Source organism: Pongo pygmaeus, chromosome 2 (genome assembly GCF_028885625.2).
Source record: "Pongo pygmaeus isolate AG05252 chromosome 2, NHGRI_mPonPyg2-v2.0_pri, whole genome shotgun sequence".
In the NCBI taxonomy this organism is placed as follows: Eukaryota; Metazoa; Chordata; class Mammalia; order Primates; family Hominidae; genus Pongo; species Pongo pygmaeus.
In genome coordinates this window covers 202,505,543-202,515,022 of record NC_085930.1, presented here as the reverse complement: position 1 = coordinate 202,515,022, position 9,480 = coordinate 202,505,543, and the positions used below count along the sequence as shown (strand labels likewise).

The 9,480-nt window shown below is 37.3% G+C and overlaps 1 protein-coding gene across 4 annotated transcripts in view; it reads right to left on the bottom strand.

The window, feature by feature from the left end:
- Window positions 1-533: 533 nt before the first annotated feature.
- Window positions 534-9,480, bottom strand: part of PLAAT1 (phospholipase A and acyltransferase 1) — a 30,076-nt gene continuing 21,129 nt past the window's right edge. For 3 of the 4 annotated variants that reach the window (XM_054482594.2, XM_054482597.2, XM_054482596.2), the window contains exons 3-4: window positions 8,240-8,505; window positions 534-785 (exon numbers count right to left, since the gene is read on the bottom strand). In XM_054482594.2, coding sequence (XP_054338569.1) covers window positions 684-785; window positions 8,240-8,505 — 368 coding nt within the window. In that variant the 3' untranslated portion in view covers window positions 534-683. Of the gene's footprint in view, window positions 786-3,001; window positions 3,166-8,239; window positions 8,506-9,480 lie in introns of those variants that run through there. The other variant, XM_054482595.2, reaches the window with a different exon arrangement.

Sequence of the window (9,480 nt, the reverse complement as noted above, 5' to 3'; positions counted from 1 at the left end):
TGAAACACTTCAAAATCCAAAGGGAATAATATGTAACACTGTAGAAATAACAGCCCACTCTTACTTGTCATATCCTCCTGACAAGCAAGTAGATTCCACACAAATCACTGGAACTGAAACCCTGGAGCAAACAGCCTCTCCTCTTCCCATCCACCCTCATCTACACAGGCAGGAAGAAGACGAGGGTGCATTCCCCAAAAGGCTTGTAAATTAGAGTCCCTCAAACTGCCTAACCAAAATGCTAAATTTCCCAGTTTCTTTTCCAACAAGAAAAGAAACATGAATTTAGATGTCAACTCTAACAATTTGGGGTTCTTAAAATTTCTTTCAAAACCATCTATAAATAGTCTTTCATGCCTCTGGCAAAATGGCCACCCTCGGGGAAAAGGAAAATAATATTTATAGTAGAAATAAAATGTGATGAGATTTTGTTAAGATCTTCTGCTGGCTCACTCAAAAGGCTACTGCTTCTCATTCAAGCTGCCACAGCAAATCTATGCTAGCAGGGGAAAAAAATTTCATTGGCTCAATGATAAGATAATATCAGTAAGCAATTTATTAAAGAGGCTGCCATCCATCACAGGAATCTGGAACAGTAATGATGCACTGAAAATAAGTATTCACCCCAGGTTTTTTTTCCTCCTCTCAAATTCCTTCAATATCAATATCTCTTTGGTAAATTGTTAATAGTATTTTGCTCTTTGTCCTTTTGGAAACAAGCCCAGGAATGAGAGGACACCAACAGCAGCTGTCACAAACTCAACGGTACTTATCGCTCGGTTGGCCTATAAGGAAACAAGAAGCAAACAAAAAACCCATCATATTCTAAAGACATCTCAGTGTCCTAAATGAAGCTTTAGCCTGTTTCCTAAACTGAACACCTGTTTTAATGTACAATGGATACATTTAAAGTACAATGCAAAATTAAAATTCTGCATAAAGATGAAGAAATAAATTTATAATTTGTATAATTATGTCAAAGATGTAGATATGTACACATGGGTATATATTCTTCATATTTTTAAAGCACTCTGACAGTTTATAAACTAATTATGAACACAGTTCCCATTAATCATAATAGTACACTGGTGAAAGAGGTTAATATACCACTCTTGTTTTGCAAAACTTGGGATATCATAAGTAGTTTGCCTGAGATCATTCCACGAAGATGTTTAAAGATAGACTGAGTCTTCTAAAACACACTGCATAGTCTTCTCCTATGCAGCTCCTGCCCCTTAAATAAACACTTTGGATTGGTTGGGTCTACACCAAAGTAAGTATCGTGTAAGAGTGTGTGTGTGTGTATGTGTGTGTTTCAGGGATGTCAAATAGCAAATAATTCAGGGATGTCATCTGAGCTAAATACCCATAAGCTCTTATTTGGTAGACACAATTTCCTTCTGATAAACAAATTTCAAAAAAAGCCAAAACTGATGTTAACTATTGTGTCAAAAATTAATTTCTCATGTAGACAAACCACTCTCAAGATCAACTGTCCATAAAGGAATTCAGACATTTATAGCTTTAAGGGTATTAATCATCATGATGATGAGGGAACTAATGAATATTCATGGTATTCTTGGCACTCAACTAATATTGCCTTCCATTCAAATGGGTTTGAGTGCAATTTGATGACCCAAAGGTCACATTCAGACACTTCAGAATTATCAGGTACTCTGAAAACATTTGTTCTCTCTGGGATTGAAGAATCAGGTCTTTCAAACAAAGCAAAATATTTTTCCCAAATGACTCTGGGGAACCAGTCTAAGAGCTGGAAAGCCTAACCCAGGTCATATTTGAGCATGCCCTCTGTCTAACCACAGCCTTCCGCCGTGGAGCCTGCCACCCACGTATTACTGCAACACAATGCTACCTCCCTAACTGCAGCTTCCCTGTTAGGGACAGGCACAAGGGCCAGGGCCAGGAAAGAGGGACACAACAGGAGTCTTGGCTCCGTGTGTTTGCAGCATGTGTTCATTCCACTACACCATCCTGTGGTGGGCAGAGACTAGGCCTGTAATTGTGGCCCACTGTCTCTGCTCCAACCCCCAGATGCCAGGGAGAACGGTAAGGGCAAACAACTTGGCACTAACCCTGAAAAATCCTGTTTTACTTTATAATTTTGATTTTATTTGATTTCTTATCTATTTTATTTATATTTTAATTAATCCTTACCTAAACTATTTCCTAGGAGATAATCAGAATTCACTGTAGCACAGAGCTACCCACATGCCATATTGGGGGAGCGGGGGAGAAGAGGCAGGGAGATGCAGGATATAAGATAAAATCCCAAAGAAGGGGAAGAGTCACTAATTAGACAGGGATCAAGCCCAATCCTAGTACAATTCCAGCAGAGAGTGAGATCCCAAGAAGGTCTAATAGAGAGAAATGGGGTAGTCAATAAAAAAAAAACGAAGGTGCAATCAGTGTCTTTAAACAGAGGTGTCAAATGATAGCAGGGTACGGCCCTTGGAAAATGGCAGGATCCTATAGATGGTGTGGCCCCAGCTAGGTGCAGACCTAACTGACTAGGTATCTTTCAGCCACAAGAAACACAAGATGTTAATGAAAGCTGACAAATTTAAGAGGCCTCGTTGGGGGATGGGCAACCTGATCCCAAACCAAACTCCCTAGATATGACACAGGCCAGACATCATGATCATAAAGCCACTTTAAGCAGTGCCACTTTAAGACAGCTTCCCCAATTCCAAATGTTCATTTATTTCAAGTCTCATTCTAGATAATGATCTCATGTAATTGGGACAATCCATTGGAGTTAGGAGTAATGGGATGTGACGTGCAAGGTTACAACATCTCAGGATGTTCTTGGTGAACCAACATGAACAAGAACTTTTACTTCACGGCTTACTTTGGATTATAAGATCACCAAATCCAACTCTGCATTCTTTATCCTTTAGAGGGCTTTCTGTCCATGGGCCATAATAAAGGCCTCATTCTGGGGATCCGTACCTGGCCTAATGAAACATTAGCTGTACCTGGAGTGGCTGTGTCTAGACAGCAGTGTAGCGGGGACACAGATGTGTGGCAGGTTTATCAAAATGCTCTTTCCTAAGGCCTCCTAAGGCTGCAGTCATATGCACTGAAGCACCATCAGGATGTGTTCATGTGTTGCCTTGTCCAGGCCTGCTGAAGAGTGTGGGCCATCTTTGACAAAGATAGAGACATTTTCATAATTTGTTTGGTCTATGAGAGTAAAATATGTTCTTAGAAATTTTGAAAAATACACAAAAGATAAGACACAAACTGAGAGAAAACAACTGTAAAAGACAAATCTGATAAAGGAGTGTTATCTAAAATATATAAAGAACTCTTGAAATTCAACAATAGGAAAATGAACAGCCGAATTAAAAAATAGGCAAGATCATCAAGAGATACATCATCAAAGATGATATGCAAAGAAGCATATAAAAAGATGCTCAAAATTACATGTAACTAGGCAACTGCAAACTGAAACAAGATGCCTATTAAAATGGTTAAAATTCAAAATACTGATAACATCAAATGCTGGCAAGGATGTGGAACAACAAGAACTCTCATTGCTGAGAGTGCAAAATGTGAAATGATACACTCATTCAGGAAGACAGTTTGGCAGTGTCTTACAAAACTAAGAATATTCTAACCATATGATCTAGCAATCATGCTCCTTGGTACTTACCCAAAGGAGCTGAATACTTATGTCCACATAAAAACCTACACATGGAGGTTTATAGAGGCTTTATTCATAACTGCCAAAACTTGGAAGCAACCAAGATGTCCTTCAGTGGGTGAATGGATAAATAAGCTGTGGTAAATCAAGGAAATGGAATATCATTCAGTGCTAAAAAGAAATGAGGAATCAAGCCACAAAATTACATGAAGAAACCTTAAATACATATTATTACATGAAAGAAGCCAATCTGAAAAAAGCCACATACTACATGATTTCAGCAACATGATATTCTGCAAATGGGAAAACTATGGAGATGGTAAAAAAAAAAAATCAATGGTTGTCACGGATTTGCAGGGAAGGAAGGATGAATAGGTAGAGCACAGGAGTTTTAGGGCAGGAAAATTATTATTTGTAATACTATAATAATGGACTGTGCCATTTTAAATTTGTCCAAACCATAGAATTCATAACACAACCAGCGAACCCTAATGTAAACTATGGACTTTCGTTGATAATGATGTATTAATGTTGGTTCATCAATTTTCATGATGGTATGGTAATGATGTGAGATATTGATGAAGGAGATGGCTATACTGGGTGGGGAAGGAGGAGAGAGTTCTATACTTTCAGCTCAATTTTGCTATGAAGCTAAAAACTGCTCTAGAAAATTGAATCTATTATTTGTTTTCAAATACAGAAAAGCACAAAGAAGAAAAAAAGATGAAATCATAATCCTACCCTTCTCACCTTTTTTGTGCATTACTAGTTTTTAAACTTGGGAAATACATAGCCATTCCCCAAGAAAACATTTCTAAGCTCAAGGGCCCTAAGCTTAAAGGGATTCAAAAAACTAATCTCATATTAGCTATTATTAGTAGTAATACTATTAGTTATTGATAGTAATATATAATCCAGTTGCTGCTAGATAAAGATTTTATTGACTATGCTAACAAAGATCTATAAAATTCCCGGATACTATTATGAAAAGTAATATCCACCATGGGCATGCTATTTATTGGGATGGATAATACATAATACAGTATGCTGAGAGACCTCAAATATCTCCATAATCTTTCAAATGACCTGTGTTGATTAGAAGACTGATAAACAGTGGGTCCAAGGACACTCTACTAATAATGGTGATGATGGGGTTCTCACTGACGTCTGTGAACACCAAAGCTTAGGTAGACTCTTAAGGCTGTCACTGCATCATCTTCATCAGAACCTGCCAGAGACAGGTTCTTACTATTTGTTGAAGAAAAATTAATTTTTCATGGGTCTTGGGTCTAGATGTGAAAGGTGAAATGATGATGGATTGCAAGTTATAGTCAAGTAAGAAGATGGCTCTAATCTCTTTTTATTTAACATTTAAAAAAATATTGCTTATTTGTAACCACTTTACTGAAGACTGACTGACATGCAAAAAGCTGTAGATATTTAATGCGTTCAACTTGATGTATCTGGAGATAAGTATACCCCCATGAAACCATCATTACAATCAATGCTATAAACTTATCCATCACCTCCACCATGAAACCATCATTACAATCAATGCCATGAACTTTTCCATCACCTCCACCATGAAACCATCATCACAATCAATGCCATAAACTTATCCATCACCTCCAAAAGTTTCCGCCCACTCCCTTTGTTGGTTTGTGCTAAGAATACTTAACATAAGATCTAACCTCTTAGCAAATTTTAAAGTAGGCAACATAGTATCATTAATCATAGGCCCTACGTTGTACAGCACATCTCCAGAACTTATTTGTCTTGCATAACTGAAATTTTCTACCCTTTGACTAACATCTCCTCATTTCCAAAAATAAAATAAGTAAACAAATAAAAATTGCTTGGTTAGTGCAGTGAACAACTTTTGTCATTAACAAAGAAGAAGAGGAATGGAACCTATTTCCTATCTACACCACTAATTTTCAACGCAAAAGTTAGCAGGAATTTGTGTGTACTCTCTATGTTCTAGCTCAAAAGCAATTTACTGTTACATGTGAGCAGAACATTCATTATGTTAATACATTTCCTAATGAGAATTAATTTCCGATTATTTCCTAATGAAAACAAATATATCCTTTCATTATGTTCTATCTCCCATTTTCCCAAACCCTTTTATTTAAAAAAAAATTTTGAGATCTAATTAGCATACCGTATATTTACCCACTGAAATAATGTAGTTCAATGTTTTTTAGTATATTCATAGACTTGTGCAACAATCCCAATTTTGAAACTTTTCATCATTCCAAAAAGATACCTCTTACCCTTTAGCAGTCTCCCCTCATTTGCCTCAACCCCCTCAGCCCCAGGCAACCACTAATTTATTTACTGTCTCTATAGATTTCCCTATTCTAGGCATCTCATATTGATGAAATAATATAATATGTAGTCTCCTGTGATTGGCTAAGTAGGAAACTTGGCATAATGTTTTCAAGATCCATACTGTAGCATGTATGAGTACTTCATTTCTTTTTATTATTGAAAGATATTACATTGTATGGATATACCCCATTTTGTCTAACCATTGCCCATTAGATGGATATTTGAGTTATTTCTACATTTTGACTATTAGAACTGATGCTGCTATAAACATTCATGTGCAGGTTTCCATGTGGACACATGTTTCATTTATCTTGGATATATACCTAGGATTAGAATAGCTGAGTCATATAGTAATTCTACATTTAATTTTAGAGGAATTGCCAGACTGGTTTCCAAAGCAGTTATATCATTTTACATGCCTACCAAAAGGGCACGAGAGTTCCAATTTCTTCATTTCCTTGCCAACACTTCCCATCTTTTGTATTATAGCAATCCTATTGGGTGTGAAGTGAAATCTCATTGTGGCTTTGATTTGCATTTCCCTGATGAAAAATATGTATTCTAGATACACATCTGAAAAGGGTCCAGTATCCAGAGTACATAAAGAAAACTTACTACTGAACAATAAAAAGGCAAATAATCCAATTTAAAAACGGGCAAACAGCTGGGCAGGGTGGCTCATGCCTGTAATCCCCGCACTTTGGGAGACCAAGGCAGGTGGATCATGAGGTCAGGAGTTTGAGACCAGCCTGGCCAACATGAGACTAGCCTAGCCAACATAGTCTCTACTAAAAATACAAAAAATTAGCTAGGCATGGTGGCAGATGCCTGTAATCCCAGCTACTCGGAAGGCTGAGGCAGGAGAATAGCCTGAACGCAGGAGGCAGAGGTTTCAGTGACCTGAGATCATGCCACTGCACTCCAGCCTGGGCAACACAGCAAGGCTCCATCTAAAAAAAAAAAAAAAAAACAGAAAGAAACAAACAACAACAACAAAAAAAAAACGGGCAAATAATCTTAATAGGCATTTCTCCAAAGGTGATATGCAAATGGCCAATAAGCACATAAATTGATGCCCAACATCATTAGCCATCAGGAAAATGCAAATCAAAACCACAATAAATTTGAATCTTGGGTATAGGGCAGGATAAGTAGGATTTTGAAAAATTAGGCTCAAGAGGTGCAGGATTTAGATAACATGAGGCTTTGCTAGCCCTCTTATAGCTGCCATTTTTCCAAGCTTTTGTGAGAAGAATTATAACCTCATTTCTTACTTAGGATAGAAATGTATAACTGATCCACCATTTCAAAATACTGGAAGTCTTCAATAAATGTGAATTATTAAAATATTATGGTATTATCCTTCAAATTTTTAGTTGCCTTTTAAAAAGTTTTCATAGGTAACAACTCCCTGGAGTTTAATCTATTAAATTATTTTTCATATTTTAAATGAACACTTTTATATGTATTTTGGATGAAGAGGACTTTCTTTTGATAATAGTTTTATATATCCATTATCTTTTATCACCTTAATATTCATTTTTAGTTTACTGGACTGGTGGGACAACAGGACAACAGGTAGGGAAAAGACGAACATGCTGTTAGCTAGAAATTTGTCGTACTACAAAACAATGGTAGTAACTGACAAAAATTGTAAAGTACTTTAAAAATAAAGTCAATTAATCTATCAAAAGTCATGCAAAAGCTCAGTGAATCAAAGGATCTACTTAAAGGCACAAAATTTCATTGAAATTAGCAATTGCGAGGAAAGAGAAAACATTCACAAGCCCACTAAGATATGTCATTAGTTAGCCTCTGTCCACCAATGAAAAATAATTTAAGAACAACCATCTGTGATATTGGTAAATAAACTCCCATTCAAAAAATTCAACATCCTTTCTAGCATATTCTTTTCAGTATATGAGATCACTGATTTGAGACTGCTGTATGGTGAAGTAACAGGAAAAAAAGAAAGACTAAAGGCAGTAAGACTGACAGAATGCTATGGTCTTGATTCTACTTCAAGTCCCTTCTAGCTCAAAATTCACAATATTCATGTTTTAGTCTCAGTTTGGTTATTAACTTGTTGCAGGACCTTGGACAACTCAACTCCATTCTCTATCCTTCAGTATTCTCATATTTTCTGGTTCTTTTCATTTGGTTTGAGGCCTGGGAACCTTATCATAGCCAATAGTTATTCTTTTCTCAATGTAAGAATATCTCCTAAAGAAAACTTACCTGCTCCGAAACTCCTTCTCCATAGCGAAGCAACGTCACAAAATGTTCACAGTTGTTGATAAGTAAGTTATAGGCTACCTCCTGTCCAATTACAAACTCTGACCGCTTTATGATTTCTTCCACAGGGAGAGGGGGGTATGTTTCATCGTATTTATTGTTTATTCTGTATGTGTCATTTCCCACAACATCCTTCAAGAGCTGCATTTTCACCAGGGCCTTACTGCTGAATACAGACTTGGCGCTTGTAAAGGACGCAGGAATGCCATCTATAAAGGAGAATTCTGGTTAGTAAGGTATAGTGACCCAGTCCAGTGAACTCTAATGCCATCTAAAGACTTTGGAAATGCTGGCATGTCTAAACCTAGCCCTGTTCCTAACTTATTATCAAACCAAAGTCATTTAATCTCATCAGCCTTAAGCAGTTATTCTATAACTTAGCAGTAACACTTACTCACTATTGCATGAGTGAGAATGTAAGAAAAACTTTTTGAAAATGTATGATGTTCCCATAGAACAAATTGGATGAGAATACTCTACTCATCCTTGGGAAAGAAATTCTCTGTAGATTGGTATTATATTATTAGAGATGTTGGTATGTGTGTCTAACATAGATACAGATAAGATTACTGTTCAATTTTTCTATAAAGCAGTTTTTTGCTCAGCATCTGAACCCTTCCAAATTAATACTGTAGAGTACACTGTTATTAGTAGGCTCATCCTAGTGTCTAAGCTCCCTAAGCGTCTGAAACTTGTTTTTCAACTAGGCATCAATTTGGGGTCCAATTTCCTATTCTGAAACCTGCATGGTACCTCAGTCCTGTGATAGGATGGCTGAAGTCAGGCTGGGACCCTGCTTTTTTCCTGCCAGGTCCTTTGGCCAAAAAAAAAAAAAAAAAAAAAAAAAAAGCCCCCTAAGTCCTGAGCCTGAAGCTAACTTGGTAGGCACTGTCTACCAGACACGGCCCCAGGCAGTGACCTACCCACTTACGACAATGCCCCATGCCCTACAACTCCACCTTGGCTGCCTCTGCTCATAAGCATTTGCCTAGTCTGCCAGGAACCACTGTATCTTTGGCCTGACAATGTCAGTACTTGAGGTTGGACAGATGATTCCTCAGGGTACATACAGGTCTAAAGCCAGGCTCCAGTCCTTGTCAAACTGCCCACAACTGCTATGCTTGGCCATGTTCACGTCAATCATGGAGAAAAGAGTCTCCACATAACTAGTGTTTAGAAACTTT